Source organism: Delphinapterus leucas, chromosome 14, assembly GCF_059928025.1.
Source record: "Delphinapterus leucas isolate spDelLeu-1000000601 "Yukka" chromosome 14, BTC_Dleu_Yukka2, whole genome shotgun sequence".
NCBI classification, from domain to species: domain Eukaryota; kingdom Metazoa; phylum Chordata; class Mammalia; order Artiodactyla; family Monodontidae; genus Delphinapterus; species Delphinapterus leucas.
This window is the reverse complement of record NC_143142.1, coordinates 25,997,940-26,017,532: the sequence shown is the minus strand read 5'-3', so window position 1 is coordinate 26,017,532 and position 19,593 is coordinate 25,997,940. Positions and strand designations below refer to the sequence as shown.

The following is a 19,593-nucleotide window of genomic DNA, read 5'->3' as shown; positions in this document are numbered from 1 at the left end:
TGTTTTTAAGCCCCTACATTTTGGAGGGGGAAAGATCCTTCTGAGTAGCATTTGGGTCAAGGAAGAGATCAAGAAGCCAGGGCTCGATCATTTGTAAAACATAATGAGTGTGCCCCCCCTGTATGTGAAAGTGATGGATGGGGCTGTGGTTGTGGTTTGGAAAGCGTTGTAGCTGTCGGTGTTCTCACTGTGGAAACAAACGAGCTCAGCTGGGTTTTCTTACAGTTTACAGGGGTAGAGAAAGAATGAAGCACTCATCAGAACTACTTAGTTAACTTGAAAATATTTAAGGCAAGTTCTCTGAAAAGAATTAGACAAACTGCAAACTTGCAAAGTGAATTATCTTTTGAAAAGCACGTCTTAACGATGAATGTATTTGATGCTAATACATTAGGTATTAAGATGATCATAGTGAGAAGCAGACAGCCTGAGTCTCCATAATGGAGGAAAACTTGAAAACTCATCAGTGTCAACTCTGCTGCAGAACCATTTCTAATCCTGGAAAAAGATGGGAAACCATAGGGCAAATGTGGTTCAGGTTTCCCAAAAGTTAAGAACAGCAGTCTCACGGCTGAGCGTGGTGTGGAGAGTCTTGGAGTGCAGTGGGCTGGGGTGCCTCAGAGATGCTGAGAAAGAGCCACTCGGAAGAGTGTTTGTTCCGGTGGTTGCTTCCTCTGGCCGGGAAGGAGGCAGCATAGGTGCTTATTTCATGTTTATGGACGCGTGCCTTCAGTTTATGGCAAGTGAAAGTGATTTTCCATAAGAGTTACTAATAGTTAACTTTCCTTTAAAAAAGATTTTTGATGTGATTTAAAGAAATATATTAAGTAAATAATCACTTAAGCTCCATGTGGATTTGTGACAGACAAGGAGAAACTGGAACAAAAAGCTTTTTTAACCCATTCCTTGTGATACTGGGGTGAAGAGCGTGGGCTCCCAATAAAGGCACCTGGCATCGGCAGTCCAGAGGAGAGGGGCCTTTTTGCTGGGACAGTGGGGGTGCTGGTCCTGGTGGGGGTTGGGGGGAGTCAGGGGACGTGTGTGGAAGCCTGGTGGCTGCATGCACCCCACTTCTGAGGAGTCCAGGGGTTCCTGGACCTTCCATACTTCCCCCTCCCCCACCCTCCACTCCCTCCTGGCCCTCCTGTCCAGGGCTCGCCGTCTAGCACATCTGAGCCTGACTGCCCTTTGGGGGAGCATTGTGGAATCCACCCTGAGCCATCCGTGTGACTTCCACCTCTGGAATGGACTGTGCAGTGCTGATGAGGGCTACAGCCTCCCGGTGGTTAATGCAGGGTGGTCGAGTGAACCTTTCTCGGCCGTTCAGAAGCTGCTAGGGGTCTTTCAGGGTGGGCTCATTATCCATTTACACAGTGCAGGCCTGTCACACACCCTGAACCGAGTGTAGTGCTGGGCACATTGCCCAGTCCCTGCCCTGGAGAAGCTTCACCTGCATGAGAGTGGGGGTGTCAGTGGTGGGCCTGGGTCTCCAAAGTTCAGGAGAGGGGTGAGAATGACTGGGGACTGGGACATCCCCAGTGTGTCAGTACAGGAAGCCTTCCTGGAGGAGGAGGAAGAGAACGTGGCATCACTCTGTATGGTTAGTTATCCACTACAGTAGATGTAGTAGATGTCCTCCATCACTTTCTTCTCATCACGGGAATGATGGGTTGAGTGCTGGTGGTTAGAATTTTGCATGAATGGGAGGCCACTCTGTCTGAGAAGCATATAGACATTTAATCAGAGCTGTGTTTCTTGCCATGCTCCTTCCAAGGGCCTTCTAACCAGCGGTGCCTTGTCCTTTTCTTGGCAGTCATCCAGTCCCTCATAGCACTGGTGAACGACCCCCAGCCCGAGCACCCGCTCCGGGCTGACCTAGCTGAAGAATACTCTAAGGACCGTAAAAAATTCTGTAAGAACGCTGAAGAGTTTACAAAGAAATATGGGGAAAAGCGACCTGTGGACTAAAATCTGCCGCGATTGATTCCAGCAAGTGTGAGCAGAGATGCCGAGCAGTGCATTCAGACACCCCACGAAGCAGGACTCTATGGAAAATTGACATGTGCCACCGCCTGGCATCTGCTTGTGGCAGTTACTAACTTTCTACAGTTTTCTTAATCAAAAGTGGTCTAGGTGACCTGTAAAGAAAGGATTAAAAATTTAAGATGTTCTAGTTCTGCTTTCTTTGTTTTAAAAATCACTGCTTCAGTCTACTTTAAAAGAATGGTGTTTCTTTTGCTGTCCAAATTTATCCAGAATCTTCAGTTTACATTTAGCCCATAAGGTTAAAAAAAAGTTGTGGTTCCCCTCTTCCCCTGCCCTTGCAACTCCCACTTTTTGCATTTAGTTTGTTTTTCACTCACTTCCCCAAACCCAGGCCCCGCCTCCCGCCGGGAGGGGCCGTGGAGGCCTCTGCGGCTCCTCTGCTCCCCTCCTTGGCACGCGGCCTGGTGTGGGAGTCGGTTAAGTTTCTCTTGACTCTGATTTATAATATCCTTTTAAAAAAATTAAAAAACAAGCAAACAACCATCTCCACTCCCACCCCCTCCCAAAAACAAAGCTGTGGAAAGGGAGGCCTAGCTCTGCTGCAAAACTCTGGCTAATGTTACCCCAGTAATGCTGACCAGATTGGCAGACCCTGCCATCCGCATCATGATGAACTCCACCTGGGCCGGCCTGCTTAGGGAGACCCCCAGCACCAAGTCTGCGGCAGCCCCCAGGGGTGTGCCAGCCAGAGCACGGTGCACTTGTGGGAGGAATTTTTCACCAGAGAGGCTCCCGAGGCCACAGGTTGCCATTCCTCCCTGCAGCTGTTCTAGAAGATGTCCAGGTCCCTGCGGACAGTGCTAAAGCCAGAGTGTCTACTTGAAATTCCACGCTCACGTGTTACCAACGTGTCCACCCGACGTAGCTCAGAGCTCACCCTCTGCGTCCTCAGTGCAGCAGCCCCACCGCGGCCCTTCCTCAGCACGTTTGACCCTCTGGCAGACTCCTCTGTCACCGGCACCAGCCTGGGGTCGCCGGCGCCCCACTGGCCCTTCCTCTGGAGCATCCAGACGGCCCAGCCCAGGAACAGGACGGCCTCCCCCTCCCACTGGACTCATGGCCTTCGCGGAGTCAGGCTCCACGTGAAGCTCACTCAGTAATATCCTTTACATGTTTTATATTGTTTTGACTGCCTTTTTTTGTAGAAATAAAAATTGACCTTAGAATTTATCATCAGATGAACTTGTAAGGATTTGAATGTTAATGTCTTTTCAAAGGAAGTGGGACTGTCCCTGAAGTAGAGTCCTTGTCACTGACACCCAGGGGAAGCTAGTGGTCCAAGCACTGTGTGTCACCACCTCCACTTCTGCCACTGGTGGCTTCCCTTCTGGGCGCTCCAGGGGCTAGATCCTGTGGAGAAGATGACTTAAACTTGGCTTTCTGTTTTAATTTTAGTTCTATAACTTGAGGTCTTTCCAGGCTTGCATACCTGAGGTGGCTTGTGTGCAGAGGTGGGGTGATGGTGGGTGAGGCCGCATATGTGCAGCCTGCAGCGGGTCTCATGAACGCAACTTCTTTAGTCCCAGGTACGCAAGAGGCACGTTCTGGAGCCTCCCGTGCGCCCGGGCTGGTGAGGGCGCTGGCCAGCACATCCACGTCTGTCTCTTCATTAGCAGAAAGGCGATGATGGACTTTATTTCACTCACACGCAGATTTGTAATAAAATGCCAAATTCTGTCAGAAGCTATCCAGATAAGCCACCATTTGTTCTCGTCGCTTCTCTGAATCCAGAAATATTGCCATTCCTGGAAACTGTCCCATTGCTTCGTATTTCTACCAGCGTAGCTCTGCCCGCCCATCGCCCCCTTCCTTCTCTGCTCACCACCAGGAGGACGTCCACCATGGTCGAAGCCGGCGGCCCCTCAGGGACTTGCATCCCCTGGCATCACAGCCGGGGTTCTCCCATCAGCAGGGGCCTGGCCTCCGAGAGCTGGGTGGTGGACGGTCCCTCCCTCCGGCTGGGCTCCTGCTCCACCAGCGGGCACTCCCCGAGCCCTCGGGCAGGCATGAAGCGTGCCAGCAGGCGCCTTGCTGCTCCGGGGCCAGACAGCTGGATCCCCCAGAGCAGGGGAGGGCTGTGATCACCACACCTCCGATGGGCCCCATGGGAATACACGCTCCTGCCCGGTCCCCCCGTCCTTCCCCCTATGGCGGGGACTAGGCTTTCTAAGATGCTGCGATCTACTCTGCTGCCCTTAATAAAAATGCTCTCGGACACTCGTCTGGTCGTGTGGGTCTCTTCCTTACTGGGGGTGGGCAGTGCTAGTGGCCTGGGGTCTTGGGCAGGTTCTTCTGGCTTTCTCCCCATACCTGACCTTCAGGAGAGGTGCACAGAGGTGTTCTGGCCATGCTGAGGGAAGCAGAAAGGGCTGCAGAGACACCCTTGGGTGTCTGGGGAGGGGAGAGTGACCTCTGTATACGTGTCACCTCAGCCACATTTAACGGAGGAGCAGACTGGGGCCCTGAGGAGGGTGCTGTCTGGAAGTAGTTCAGGGAGCTGGTGAGGGTATGCCCAAGGGAGGGGCTGGGCCACTTCCTTGAATAGCTCCAGCCCAAACCCACCTCCGAGTCTCCTGACTGCGACTGCAGCCCTAGTGCTGACTCAGCACCAGGCCAGCCAAGGCCCTGACACTTATTGTCAGCTGAGTCCTCTGCTTGGAGTCTGACACCAGCTGAGACCCTGACAGCTAGGTCTGCCATCCAAGAGGGAACTTCCTGGGGCAAGTTTCTGGGGCACCAGAAAGTAAGGAGGCTGGGGGCCTCCCTTGATCATCAGTGGGGACTCTACTCATCCTAGCGCTGTCCTAACTCTCAGGACAGACCCACGGGCACCATTACTCTGCTTCCACAGAGGAGGAAAGTGACTCGGTCAAGGGCCTGTGCTGTTACAGCCTGGCTCCAGTGCCCTTGCCTCCCACGACTGGCTCCCTTTGAGCCCAAACACAGCCACAGACCCTCCCCAAAGCCTGTGAGACCCTCTCAACTCCCTCCACTCGGTGGCCACCATCCTCTCGCCTTCCTCATTCTGTTCATTGTTCAGCTCGAGATTCGCAATGACTGCATCACCTCGGCCTGGCTTCTGGCGCCCTCCTGCCCCCTGGGGCTCCTTTGGCCAGGGCCCTGGACTTCCCAGTGCCAAGTCCACAGGGGGTGGCCTCAGCCCTGCTCTCGCTGTCTTCCCTTGGCAGCATGTCCGTGCCGCACCCTGCAGGGCTGCACCTGAACCTCAGTCCTCCTGCCCATCTGCACTGGCTCCTCCTCACCTGCTTCCCTCATGCACGAGGGGGAACGGCACACCTGCCCCAGGAGCAGAGCTGAAGGTCTGATCTTGCACAGCACAGTGCCTGGCCCAGGCTGCACTTGGTAGATGGCTGTTTCCTGGGTGCTGGCAGCCTGGTCTCCTGGGGGTGCCGTGCGGGCTGTCACCAGAGTGGAAGTCTCCTCAACATCGCAGAGGCTTTGTCTCCATGCTTTGCTGTGTATTCCCACCCCCGACTGCAGCCCGGTCACAGGACTGCCCCCATGTGTGTACCAGACCGTGAGCTCCTTGCAGGCTGTGTCCCAGCTCCCAGGCCTGGCCTGGCATGGAGCAGATCCTCCGTGCCTGATGAACTGGTGGCTAACAGTAAACCCCTAGCCTGGGCCGTCCTGGGGCACAGCAGGTTTTATGTGAAAAATACCCCATCTCCCTGGTGGGATGCCAGTGGCCAGCCTCGAAATGGGCCCTCTGCCTTCTTGTCCCTTTCTCTCTGTTCTTCAGTGCCCATGGCCTAGGGCTGATCTGGGCCCTTATCTCTGCTGCTCCCTCTCTGGCTCCCTGAGTGACACTGGCCACTCCCACAGCTTCCTCCAGCATCTGTGCAGACCCCCCAGTCTCTCCCTTGTCACCCACACCTCTCTCCTGGGCCCTGGAGCCATACAGCCAGCCCCTCCTCTCAGAACAACAGACCCGCCTCGAGGGAGGTGCCTCTGCTTGCTGCCCAGCTCCAGCCAGCAGCCTGTGGGAGCACGGCCAGACGCCAGCGGGCCGGGGCGGGGAGGCCAGGGCCACATTCACAGCCATTCCAGTTCACAGCCCTGGATGAAATGAGGGAGGAGAGGGCCTGCGGCTGGAGAAGTCAAAGTCAGAGGAAGGGTAGGGGTAGAGGATGGAGACAGAAAGAGCGGGCTGAAGCCACCAGTCAAGGGGATGGGGCCCTACCCTCACCCCTTTAGAAAGTGCAGAAATCTTTTGGCCCTGGTTCCATGCTTGGTACAGACTCAGGCCCAGGGCATGTTGAGTAAATGAACAGGCAGCTTCACAGCTCTGCTCCCCTACTATCTCTAGATCTTCAAAATGGGGGCACTGGTGCCTGCACACAGGCACTATGATGTGAGATTAAATGAGACAAGAAGGACCACATGGGTTTCCATCTGCTCCTGGCATCGCCTTGATCCAGGCCACAGGAGCCCCAGTCACAGGGCATCTACACATCACCAGGGGTGCCATTTCCGTAGAAGACCATCCCTCCTGGAAAAACGTAAACACACTCCTGCAAGTTTGCAGGACCTCCTCAGACCCATCCCCTAGGATGGCAAAGGGCTGCTTACTTCGAACAGGTGATGTCTTTAAAGTCAAAATTGAGATTATAATATGCCTCCCAAAAAGTAGCCTAGTGAGACATTCTTCCAACCCCTCACTCCCCTCCTCCTACCCACCCCCACCAAAAGAAAAGAATAAAGAGAGCCTAAGCATAAGCAGCGCCAAAGGTGGAGGCACTGCAGATCTTTTCTGGAACAGTGACCTCAGTGGGCCCCAAAGGAGTTTCGTGTCCTTCTTGTGTCTGGGAAGGTTTCCCGGGCACAGTCTATAAACACCCAAGTTTACAGGACATGTTACTTTATTAATACAGCCATCTCTGCCCTGTGCACCCAAACAAGTAAGATGCTTACACAGCACTGTGACACCCCCCCCCCCACAATGCTTGGCAGGCCCCAGGCCCAGAGGTCACGGCTGCCACCTGCTGCAGCCAGAGGGCTTGCAGAAGCTCTGCCGCCACTCTGAACCATGAGGACCTGGGCACAGAGGTGGCAGCATCCAGCCCGGGAAGTCACAGCCTGCTCTGGGACCCAGTTCCCTTCCTGGGCACCAAGGGACGTTAATGCTTGGCTGTCTGCCAGGGTCACAGTGGGGAGGGCTCCATAAAGGTTTCCAGAGTGGCTTTGCTGGGGGTCCCCTCTCCGGGCCTCTTGGAGTCTAGCTCGTGGAGGGTGCAGAGCTGCACGCCGTCCTGGGCAAGCTGAGCCCACAGCACCGGTGCTGTGAGGACACGCAGCTCGTGTAGGCGCTCCCAGGAGCAGGAAAAGGCATCAGGACCCTCACCGCTGCCCCCAGCAGGAGGCACACTCGGATAGCCGGGGTGTGCCATCAGCTCGGCTGTCACTGCGCGTCCAGTGGGTATACCCTCCAGGGCCCTAGCCAGTGCCCCTGACACGTGGTGAGCGGACATGTGCCGGCCGCAGGTGCTCAGGCCCACGAAGACATCGGTCCACCTGTAGATGCCGGGGCATCAGCGGCACGGCTGCAGGCCGCAATGGATAGGGGTAGGCCGTGGGCGGGACGGATCTGGGGTGGGGACAACACCGGTCGAGGATGAGAAACGGACACAGCTGGCCAAGGTGAACGGCCAGCTGGATATACTGGGACCTGGGCCCAGCAGGGGGCAGGGGGCCTTACCGCAGGCCGTGGCGGGCAAAGGGGCCCATGGCGGCGCGGGCGTCTTGCTCCACTGCGCAGGCGAAGGCGCGCGCTGGGGCCTCGAGCCAAGCGCAGCCGCCCACCCCGCGCTCCATCGGCAGCCTAGTGAAGCGCACCCCGCAGGCCTGCAGCGCCTCGGCGAACACCTGGCACACTCCTGCGGGCGGGGCAGAGTCAGGGAGAGGCACATGCAGCACCCCCCCCACCCCGGCCTGGGAGCACCAACCCACGCACCTGGGAGCACGTGCACGTGCTGGTGCCCGTCCACGTGAGTAGGGTCCCTGCCCAGTAATTCCCGGAAACGGCTCAGCTGGGCCTCCAGCTCTCCTCGAACCTGAAGTAAGAAGGTGATCGGCACACAGAACGTCCGGAAGCAGCTACCCAGAAGGACCCTGTCCATGTGGTCCCCTGTGATCGCCCCTGTGTTTGAACCAGTTAGGCATCCAGAGCCCAATTCTGCGCACGGTACCCTCGGGGCGGAGCTTTGGGGGAGTCACCACGAGCATCTTCCTGAAGCCGCACCTCCGCACCTGGGGCAAGACCACCTCTCCGGCGGCCACCGCCTCCCGGAATCCCATCTTGCCAAGGAAGAAGCCTTCGGGGCCGAGCAGCGACGAGGCGCCATGGCGGGCCGGGCCCACGGGGCGGCCCTCGGATAGGTTGGCGTGGAGGCCCGTGGGGATTCGGTGCCTGCGGGCGGAGCGCGAGCGGGAGCACCGGAGGTGCGGCGCGGCGGCCCCCAAGCCCGCCCGGACCCCGCAGAGGGCCGCTGCTCACCTGCGGGCCAGCTCAGCCGCGCTCTCGGCTGCCGCGCCGTTGACCAGCAGGGACACGCTGGTCACAGCTCCCGCCAGGAAGGCTTCTACAATGCCCTCGTCGCGCCGCGGGCAGTAACCAAAGTCATCTGCCGTGACCACCAGCCGCACACGGGCCATGGTCCCTCCACCAGCTGTTCGGGCCCGTGGGACTAGGGCCGGACAGTCCAGGCCCCGCCCCAGACGCGGCCCGAGGCCCCGCCCCGACGCACGCGCCCGGCGCGCCCGCGCTTTAGCCTTTGTTCTCGCCACCTGCTGGTTCCGGGGATCCCTGCAACCGCCGTCCACCCAAAGTGCCCCGCCCCACCCGGACCGCGGCCCGGTTTATGGCAACGCGAAACTTGCAGTGACTGCAGAAATGTTCAATATGAAAAACGGAAAAATAAACCTGAAGAAAAAAAAATCTCTTACCCTCCCCCAAGATCACCACCGTTCACTTTCCGGGTACTGTCTCCCGGTATTTTCTCTAAGCAAATAAATACACCCAAGTTTTCTGCTCCTTCACCACAAACTTTTTTGTGTTGTTTTGAGAAGACAATGATCACATCAGTGTTATCTCATTCTTGTAGTGTTTCATTTTTTTGATAGTGACTGAACTTTTTCATGTTATTAGCTATTTGTATTTCTTCTTTTTCAAATTGCCTACTTGTCTTGCCGATTTTCGAAGTTGAGGCTTCTTCTTGATTTGTAAAAGCTCTGAACAATAAGAACATGAAAGAAAGCATGTACACCAATGGCTTTGTTTCAGAAAGCATGAGTCCCAGCTTCCATCTCTTGAGCTCTGTGCCAGGCTACAACTTTTACACTCATGACCTCTTTTTTTTCCTCTGTGATCTAGAAAAGCTTTCCTTACCAATGACTTTACAAATAATCACCATGGTTGACAGCCAGGGTTTTCATTGTGATGTGGCTGTCTTGATTTTCCCAGTGGAAAGTGCAGTATTTGTATCCAGCCTATGAGGTTGGTCATGTCATTCCTGTTTTACAGATGAGGAAACTGAGGTTGGGAGGGGTAGTGTCTTGCCCTGTGTGACTCTGTGGGGAGCAGTGGAGCTGGGACTGACCTCCGGAGCTCTGGCCTGCCTCTGGTCTGCTCTGCTCCTCTATGCCCTGATGGCCCCCAGGTCAGGGGCCAAGAGGACAGAGCCGAACTGGAAAATAACAGATAATACCCACCTCCGTGGGGACGTAAGAATTGGAGGCCTCAAAGAGCCCTTCACCAAGTTTTTGGCATAAGGACTATTGTGTTCAATAGTGGTGATTAAAGTGTGGGATCTCAGCCACTGGGAAGCTGGTCCTGGAAAGGCCAGAGGCCCTGAGGGTCCGCTGCTGGTAGGAGGAAATTCACATTTATTGAGCACCTACTGGTATTAGATTAGGGGTTAGGGGTGAGCACCGCAGTTCCTATCTCCAAGGAGCGCGATCTGACAGTCAAGTAACAACACGGTGTGGCAGAGTCTGGGATGGGGTGTGCTGTAATTCTGTTGGGGGGACAGGCCCTCTGGGAAGGCTTCTCCGAGGAGGTGACACCTGGGGGGGGGGGTTTGCATTAGGAAGGCCTCCGGGACAGAGAGGGAAAGGAGGGAGAGGAGGTAAAGATTTACAGGGTTTTATCAGGGTGCGGGTGTGTTGTAGGAAGATTTGATGTACTCTCCAAACCCATGTGGAAGGACGATCAGCTCCACTTACAGAGAAGGAGCAGGTGATTAAAGAAGTTGAGTCACACCGGCAGGAAAGAGCAAAGCTCGTCTGTGACTTAGAGCCGGGACGCCTCCCACTGTGCTGGGGACAGACCCTGGGGTGTCCACACTGGGCGAGGGGAGGACCCTGGAAAGGAGCAGTCCGCGAGCAGGAGCCAAGGACAACACAGCGACCAAGAGGGGAGCCGAGGAAGCTGCTTGTGTCACCGGGACAGGCCGTGGCTTTGTCCCTTAGGTTCCCCTCCAGGCCGGACCGAGCCGGTCAGCAGCAGCGACGGCCGCCCGCTCCCTCTGAGAATGTGGGCGGGGCAAAAGCGGCAAAGTGGGGGAGGAGCCGCGTGGGCCCCGCCCCAACTATTGTGCCGCGGGAGCGGGCGGCGAACGGCGAACGGCGAACGGCGCGGCGCGAGCCAATCAGGACGCGGCATGCAAATAAGCAGGCCCGCCAGCGGCCCACAGCGGCGCGGACGCCAAGATCCCAGCGCGGATCGCGCTGGAGCGTGTGCCCAGCGGGTGCGGACTTGGTGAGCGGGTCCCCCGGGGCCAGGGCACCAGGGCCAGGAGGACGGAGGGCGGACCCACTGGGCCCAGAGATGGACGGAGACTGGATGCGCACTCCCTCGGGGGCCCCAACCCCGACGACTCTGGACACGGACGGTGCTGAGACGCCCACGGGGCTCCGAGCAGAAGACCGGCCGGACATGTGAAGGACGTGGGGTGCGGGGAGCCAGGGACCAGCGGCCCACGGACGGAGGGAGACGCAGACCCACGGAGGGCTGGGGGCACCCTCACACCATCTCCCCGACCGGTTCAGAGAGGAATCTGCGGCTGCATCGCGGAACCAACGAGAGAGGAAGAGGGCAGTGGGCCCGGCTACCTGCACCATGACCAGCTGTCGCCACCATTCGGGATACTTGGCGGACGACGAGACTGGCCACACCACCTACGTGGCCCGGGTAAGTGTGCCCAGCAGGGCCCAACTCTGAGCCTCCAACATGTTCCTCACCAGTTCTGGCGCCCCAGATCACAGCCCCCTTTCTCACTTCCTACTGATGTCCTCTCTGGACCTCTTAGTGACCTTTTGCCTTGACCACTCCTAGTTACCCCTGCTGGGCCCTACCTAGTCACCTCGGTCTCCGTCTCATTCCCTGTGTCCCCTGATCTCGGATTGGGAGGGGCATGGTGGACTAGAACCCCAGAGTGGGAGCATAGAGTCTACTCGGGGCCTACGGCTCGAGGGGCAGAAGCAGCCATGGGGCGCACAGGGCTCAGGACCACAGGTAGTCTGTACAGACCAGCAGTGGGGATGGGGCTTAAGGGGTTTTGTGATTCACGTCCTGGGTGAGGGCAGAAGTGGGCTTTCAGACTCCCCAGCCAGGTCTTGGGTATGTGAAATGTACATGTCAGGGAGCCTTCAGGGCAACCCTGAACAGATCCCCACTTTACAAGAGAGGAAGTTGGACCTCAAGAGGGGCCTTCATGCCCACAGTCACATGGCCTGAAGCTGGCAGAGCCAGGGTCCAAATCCAGGGCTGCCTGGCTCCAAAACCTAGTTCCTGGGACTTCCCTAGTCCAGTTGTTAAGGCTCCATGCTTCCACTGCAGGGGGCACGGGTTCAATCCCTGGTTGGGGAACTAAGATCCTGCATGCTGCGTGGCACAGCCAAAAAAAAAGGAAAAACAGTTTCTTCCACTGCCCACTTCCTACCCAGTTCCTGGTGCCCTAGAAGGACCCCAGGGGACCCCTCCCCCCATGGGGCATCACTGCCCACAGTGATATGCCTGTCTGCTCAGGTCCAGCCACCTAAGAAGTCACTGTTCCCGGAAATGGGGCAAGCCTCCAAGCTGGGCCACACACCACACCCCACTTCGACGCACGGCCCCTCAGGCAGTTCAGGGCTCCGCAGCCACCGCCGAAACCCCAAGGGCCCTCGACCCTTTAGGAGCTTCCTGGATTTCCTTGTCGAGGGTCAGGTGCTGGACAGCCTGCAGACGGTGGTGGAGGAGGCAACTGAGCTCATGGCCACCGTAACGACAGAGGCTGGGGTGCCGCTGGTGGAGGTGGAGGACCCGATGGAGGTGCCAAGGGGTGGGCGTCAGGCGCGGGCCTGGCCCATCCTCAGTACCGTGCACCAGCACTGCACCCGGCCGAGCCTCTGCATGGGGCGCCCCAACAATTACCCGTCCTGCTCCAGCTCCATGTCCAACTCCCACAGCAGCTTCACGGCCAACTGGCCGGGCTCCCATAGCTGGGACAGCGACCTGGGTGCCCGCAGTTTAGGTGCACTGCCACCCATGAAGGACAAACTCCTGCTGGAGAAGAACCTCAAACGGCTGCTGCAGCTGGAGAACAGAGGGGTGAGGTCTGGGGCTGCAGCCCAGGTGGGGCGGGGGTGGACCCCAGCCCAGAGCTCAGGGCCAGGCCTGGCTTGGCTGCCCCTGGATGCCTCTGAGAGTCCTCCTCTCTCTGCAGAAAGGCCAGGGGCAGTCCTGCCCCCACGGGGACTCCTTGCCATGGGACTCACTGGGCAGCCAGACCAGCAGCCAGTGGACCCTAGAGCAGCCCCTGTCCTGGTTCTCAGGCCTGCTGGGCTCGAGCTCAGGCACGCCCAAAGCGTCGGAGCTGGGACCAGCAGAGCGGGAGCTGATCTTCCTCAAGCCAGAGCTGAACAAGAAGATGAAGTCCTTGCTGAGCCAGCCAGGGTCCTTTGACCTGCCTGGCTACTGTGCGCTCCGAGAGCCCCATCGGACCCTGGACTTCCTGGCTGAGCACCACCTGTTCCCCGCCCTGCAGGACGTGGTCAGCCAGGCTGTGGACAAGCTCAGTGGTGCCTGCCACAGAGACGGCTGCCCTCTCTTCCCGTCAGAATGGGAGCCCTCCCCAGAGTCCAGCTCCAAGCTGGCCACACCCACTGATGGGGAGGAGCCCTACGATTTGCTGCCCACCACAACCTCCAGCCCCAGGATGGAGCACAGAAAGAGCATCAAGTACAGGGGACGCGGCAAGTCCAAGGAAGGTGGCTCCCCGGTGTCTAGCACCCAAGTGGCCACCAGGTTCTGCCTTGAGGTGACACCCACAGAAGAGCCCAAGGTCCCTTCACCCCACCCCAGGCAGGAGGGGCTTGACCAGGACCCCAAAGTACAGAGACTACCCATGCCCACTTCTGGGCCTCTGAGCTCCAGCCAGAGGGCCCAGCCCTGGTGGAACCTGCACCTTACCCTGCCTGCCACCGGGATTGTGGTGAAAGTGCCCTCACGACAGACCCATGTCACCACCCCGGTCTCAGCTCCGCTGGCCTCCTCCCTCCCATCCTCCTCCCACTGCCTCCCCAGGTTCTTACCCCACACCTCCGTGGTAAGGGGCTTCTTGCCATCTCCTGCTGTGCCGTATCCGGAGGTGACCTCCTCAAGGTTGGGTCCAGGGTTCTTAGGGGAGGGTTTGCACTGGAAGGGCTCCTACCGCCACCGCTCCTAGCGGCCACTGTCACTAGCAGGTGCCCAGGGTCCAGGTCTCTTGCCCTGCCCTTGTGAAAACCACCTGGGTAGGGGATGAGCTGATGAGGGGACCAGGAATCCTGGCCTAGCTACTACCACATGTTGTCAAAGATGAATAAAGGCTATTTTTTATTCTGGGTACTTTTTTAACGTTTGCATGTGAATCTCAGAGGCCCTCCCATGTGAGGAGGGTCCTGTCCCTCGTGGACAGTGGTCTGAGCCCAGAGTAGGGCCCTGTGTCTGCGGTCTAGCCCCCTCTGGTCCTGCTGCCCAGGATAGGACTCTCCAGTGTGTCTGCCCCGCCGAGAGGGAGTTGCTTGGGAAGGGTGTGGAGAGGACTTGGTGGCTTAACCCTGGCGGCTCCCCAGTGTGGCCCCTGACCCTGCTTTCACTCATCAAGGCCCAGGCATGCTTCCCTCCTCTGAACCCTGGCCTGGGCGAGGGTTGTGCAGGCTCCCTTTTGGCTGATACAGTGACTGATGTCACTGGCCTTGTCCCAGGCCTGACTGGTGTGGCTGGCATGATAACAGGGTGGTAAGTAGGCGGTGGGCCAGCACGCAGGACCCCAGCTCAGCTTTCCATCGGGCCAGCAGAGCAGATGTGGTGAGGCCGCACCCTGAGTGGACTGAGCGCGGCGCCGCGTGGGTGACGCGGAGGATGCTCTGGGGAGGAGGGCACCCAGGGTGGCAGGCAGAAGTGGATGACGTGTCTCCCTTTCCCTCCCTGCTGCCACACAGAGCCCCAGTTACAAGTTCACCAAGAAGAAGACGCTGCCCTCCATCCTGTCCAAGTCCACCACCATGTCCCGCCTCTCCAACCCCTGGCACGAGGAGCTCGTTGACTACCTGAAGGGCCAGGCCGTGTCCTTGCTTGCCTGCAAGTACAGGTTTGAGAAGAACCTCACTGGGCAGCTGGGCTTCATCTCCTTCCCCATCACCGAGGCACTCCTGGACCTCTTCCTGGGCTTCAGGAAGGTGAAGGGCTCGCGCATCCGTCTGTCCTCCACAATCGACTGGAGCTGCCTGCTGCGCAGGCTGGAGGAGGCCGAGTTTAGCCAGCGGTCACCCCAGCGGGCATCCCGGCCCCCTTCCCGGCACACCTCCCAGCACAGCACCCCCCAGCACAGCATGCGGACACCCACCACTCTGTCCAAGCTGGCCGCCAGGACCCACAGGGTCCAGGACAAGCCCACAGGGTCCTGCCTCAACATGAGGTCCCCGGGCCCCCGGCTGCTTGCCTCACAGGAGCGCCCGGCAGCCGCGAAGCAGGAGCCCGCCAGACCTCCAGAGCCTAAGCTGTTCCTGTCCCCCGCCAACACCAGCATGGCCTCCCATCAGTCCGACCAGACAATGGACGTGGAGGACCACCAGAGCATTGAGGAGGAGGAGGAGGACAAGGAGGAGGATGGAGAGGAGGAGGAAGAGGACGAGAATGACTTTGGAGATGAGGGCGAACCCCAGAGCTCCCTGGAGCCTCAAGAGGAGGCCGTGGTCAGTGCCACGGCGGCAGGCTCAGGTGTGGGCCATGGTGACTGCCCATGGGGCCCCTGAAGTGCACCGAGTGCTCCATGCCCCACTCCTTCCGCCCCAGCGGCCACTGCCCTCGCAGCCATCCCACCCTGAGCAGAGGTCAGAGCAGCTAGTGCCCACGAGGAGCTCTGCTGAGCCTCTCAGGGGAGCCAACGGGAGAAATAAAGCTTGTGTTGATGGAACACGGTTTTCCTGTCAGAGATCTCAGCCATCCTTCTGACCACCTGCCCCCGGGGAGCATCTCTGGAGAGCTGGGCCAGGCCTCCACGGCAGCTGCCGGTGCCCTGAGCCCTGTGACCTCCTGGGCTCTGCTGCTGGCTCTTCTGCACTCCAGTCTGCACCTTCCTGCCTCTTCAAGCCTCTTAGGACTCATGGTCCCCACCCTCACAGCCCCTGTGCATCATACTCCCACTTCCCTAGGGCTCCTCTTCTGCCAGGGCGTATCCTCCCTCTCCTGATGCTCCCACCACTACCTGTCTTCCTAATTTTTTTTGTTGTTGTTGTACGCATGCCTCTCACTGTTGTGGCCTCTCCCGTTGCGGAACACAGGCTCCGGATGCGCAGGCTCAGAGGCCATGGCTCACGGGCCCAGCCGCTCCGCGGCATGTGGGATCCTCCCGGACTGGGGCACGAACCCGTGTCCCCTGCATTGGCAGGCGGACTCTCAACCACTGCGCCACCAGGGAAGCCCCTGTCTTCCTAATTTGTATTTCTCAGCTCGTGCTCCTGAGGTCACGCAGGGGCTGCTGGTAGGTCAAGCCATGGATTGGCTGACCCAGCTGGCTGTGTGACTATCCCTTCCGCAGAGGCCCTGGGCAAGGCAGCTCTCTCTCTTGAAGGGTCTGTGGGCTCGGCTGGTGCTGTGCTCAGAGGATCTCACGTCCAAGGTTCTCCTGGAGCTTCTGGCCATCTGGTGCCCCCAGCTCCTCCCCTCTGCCTTCCTCAGGCAGCCTGTTTGTTCCCCTTCAGGCATCTTCACCCAGGGAGCAGCTCCACCCCTACCCCCACCCTGCCCCTATGGTGGAGAGAAGATGCTTAGCCTCGCTGAGCAGGCCGCCATTTCGGGGAGGCTGGTGGATCTCTCATGCCTCCCCTGGAGCCCGCCAGGTGCGCAGAGGCCAGACCTGCTCGGCTCGGCCTGACCGTGCTCAGTGGCCCACAGGTGAGGACACAGCAACTATAGAGCTTCCTCTGGAACCAGGCAGGGAGGACCCCGCGATTCGGGGAGGAGGAACTGCTCCTCTGACTGGCAGAGGGGCCAGGGTCCTAGGTGGGGAGTCAGGAACCCATTTTCCCACAGAGCTGTTGTGACAAGGATCCTTCAAAGCACATGCTTGGTGCTGATGCCTATCCTCCGAGGCCACCACTGCCACCACCGCCGCCATGTGAGGCCACAACAGCTGCTTTGTACATTACTGCCATATCACCTGGCCACCGTTGATTGGCCCTACTGGTGCATCCAATACCCTCTGGCTTCCAGGTCCTGCTGCCCAGTCTTCAAGGGAGAAGAGTGTATGCCCCCACCCCAGCCTCAGAGGCACACATCTAGGCCCTGGGGTGGGAGCAGCCCCTTTGGGCACCACTGGCACATGATGCTAGAGACCGCTCCCCTTAGCTCCTGTTTCAGGCATCTGTTGCCATGTAACAAACCAAGATTTAAGTGGCTTCAAACAAAATCATCATCTGTAATGATTCTGAGGGGGTTCTACGGGCTCAGCTGGCAGTGGTATAGCCAGAGCGGCTGGGGTGGGAGTGCTGCTTTCGGCTGGGGACTGGGCTGAGGCTAGGACATCCCTCGTGGACCCTCCCCTTACATCATCTGTCTCCCCGTTGCCCCTGGCCATTCAAGGGTCTGTCTGGGCAGGGGCTGGCTTCCTAGAGGGAGGAAGCAAGAACCACCAGTGAGTGCTCTGGCAGCCTGTGCTCAGAAGTCCCCAAACAGCACTTCTGTAGCATTCTTGTGGTCAAAGCCAATTACGATGCGTGCCCAGATCCAAGCGGAGGGGGAAGGGACTCCACGACTTGGGAGAGGAGCAGGTTGTGCTCACAGGGGTGGGAGGCATTGTTAGCAGATGTATTTGGAGACTAACACCTCTCCATCCTCCTTGGCTGACTGCACCTTGAGCAGTGCCTGGAACTGAGTTGAGTCAATCACGTCCCCTCTTGAGAATCTGAACCTGGAGACAAACTGTGGTATCCAGGTGGAGGGCCCCGAGCATCTGCCCATGAGGTGAGCAGGAAAAAGGAACAGCTAGGAGAAGCCATGAGGCTCCAGAGACTCAGGGAGAGCCGTGTTGGCTTCCCGACTCCAGCCCTGGGGTCTCTGCTGCTCTTGGAACCCTTTCTTTGCCTGTCAGGGAGATTACTCGCTGTGTCCTTACCATTGTCTGCTCCCAGTGCAATGGGAAGCTGTTGGCAGCTTTCAGCAGGCACCTGGCATGATCCGATTTATACTTTTTTTTTTAAGTTTTTATTGAATTTGTTACAATATTGCTTCTGTTTTATGTTTTGGTTTTTTGGCCCCAAGGCATGTGGGATCTTAGCTCCCTGACCAGGGATCAAACCTGCACCCCCTGCATTGGAAGGCAAAGTCTTAATCACTGGACCACGAGGGAAGTGCCTTGATTTATGCTTTTTAAGACAGAAATCACTTTCCTGGGTGGAGAATGTCTTGGAGGGGCCCGAGTAGCAGGGAAATCTTCTAGGAGGGGTGGTCGATATCTGAAGGGGAGATGGAGTGGCTTGGCTTAGGGTGGTGACGGGGGACGCAGGAGAGATGCCTTCCAATCTGTTTTGGAGTCAGAGCCATCAAGACATGCTGGGGTAGATGTGAGGAGTGTGGTAAAGAGAGGAATCAAAGATGAATCCCATGTTTGGGGCTTGAACAACTTGTAAATGGAGGTGCTGTTCCTGAGACTTGGAAGCCTGGGGGAGGAGCAGTGTGAGGGAGATCGGGGAGTCCTGCTTGGGGCATATTAGGTTCGAGATGCTTGTTGGTGTGTCCGAGAAGACACACCCAGATTGTACTCTAGCCCTCAAGGGCAGGGTCTACCAAATCCAGGGCAGACTGTAAACATTTTTTTAACAGACACACATTTATTTATTTATTTTTGGCTGCATTAGGTCTTCATTGCTGCACGTGGGCTTTCTCTAGTTGCGTCGAGGGGGAGCTACTCTTCGTTGCGTTGCGCGGGCTTCTCATTGCGGTGGCTTCTCTTGTTGCAGAGCATGGGCTCTAGGTGCACGGCCTTCAGTAGTTGTGGCATGTGGGCTCAGTAATTGTGGCTCGTGGGCTCTAGAGCGCAGGCTCAGCAGTTGTGGTGCACTGGACTTACTTAGTTGCTCCTCAGCATGTGGGATCTTCCCAGACCAGGGCTTGAACCCGTGTTCCCTGCGTTGGCAGGCGGATTCTTAACCACTGCGCCACCAGGGAAGTTACCGTAAGCATATTAGACACTCTAAGCACTGAAAAGATCAAGACACCTTGACCCATATAGAATTCAAAATAAAGACAATGTTAAACATGAAAACCAGGACTTCCCTGACTGTCCAGTGGTTAAGACTGTGCTTCCACTGCAGGGGGCCTGGGTTCTATCCCTGGTCAGGGAACTAAGATCCCACAAGCCCCATGGCCCCAGGGGTGGGGGTAGGGAGACATGAAAACCAAAAAATAACCCATTGCTGTAATTAAAATGGCTCTACGCTGGATTTTCTGAATGCAAAATTCTGGATGATTTAATTAAACACGAATTTTTCTCCCTGCTTTGCTGGTGCACCAAGTGCACGGGTGGTCAGCCTATTGAGTAACATATCCCAGAGCCGGTTCCTGGGCTGGGCTGAACTGATGGGTCTGGAGTGAATTCAGTGTAAGAATGTTCCACGAATGAATAAATAAACAGTGGTTTAAGTTTCCCCCCTTATACCGACTGAGCTGACAGCCCTCTGAGAAGGCAGTGAGTCCCAAGCCTGGGACACACAGTCACCCAGGCTTGGTTCCCAGTCGCTTGGTCTCCCAGGGCTCCAGGTTCCCAAGACAGCTCTGGGGCTTTCTGGTGACCACCTGCCACTACCCTCTACATCACAGCTCCCTGCTGCCCTCTGCTGCCCAGTGGCCTAGGGACCATGAGAAGCCCCGGAAGGGGTCAATGAGTGGCTCAGGGAATTCAGAAACCCCAGGGTCCAGGGACTGAGGTGACTCAATGTCAGAGAGTGGGCAATGACCGAGCAACTGGGGGATTAGTTAATCCCGGGGTCCAGGGACTGAAGGACCGG

The 19,593-nt window shown here is 57.7% G+C and overlaps 3 protein-coding genes across 3 annotated transcripts in view; 2 read left to right on the top strand and 1 right to left on the bottom strand.

The window, feature by feature from the left end:
* Positions 1–3,228, top strand: part of UBE2L3 (ubiquitin conjugating enzyme E2 L3) — a 43,530-nt gene extending 40,302 nt beyond the window's left edge. Inside the window, exon 4 of the mRNA XM_022551203.3 lies at positions 1,814–3,228. Coding sequence (XP_022406911.1) covers positions 1,814–1,968 — 155 coding nt within the window. The 3' untranslated portion in view covers positions 1,969–3,228. The remainder of the gene's footprint in view (positions 1–1,813) is intronic.
* On the bottom strand, positions 2,415–8,751 carry YDJC (YdjC chitooligosaccharide deacetylase homolog). Its single transcript, XM_022551436.3, has 5 exons — positions 8,561–8,751; positions 8,314–8,473; positions 8,018–8,117; positions 7,763–7,940; positions 2,415–7,578 (listed from the first exon to the last, which is right to left on the bottom strand). The coding sequence occupies exons 1-5, from the start codon at positions 8,716–8,718 to the stop codon at positions 7,209–7,211; spliced, it is 966 nt and encodes a 321-aa protein (XP_022407144.1). The 5' UTR covers positions 8,719–8,751; the 3' UTR covers positions 2,415–7,208.
* Positions 8,752–11,063: 2,312 nt separating this feature from the next.
* Positions 11,064–15,431, top strand: CCDC116 (coiled-coil domain containing 116). The gene is made up of 4 exons (XM_089894266.1): positions 11,064–11,254; positions 12,092–12,655; positions 12,771–13,388; positions 14,530–15,431. Exons 1-4 carry the CDS (start codon positions 11,183–11,185, stop codon positions 15,340–15,342), a joined length of 2,067 nt encoding a protein of 688 aa, XP_089750392.1. The 5' UTR covers positions 11,064–11,182; the 3' UTR covers positions 15,343–15,431.
* The last annotated feature ends 4,162 nt before the right edge of the window (positions 15,432–19,593 follow it).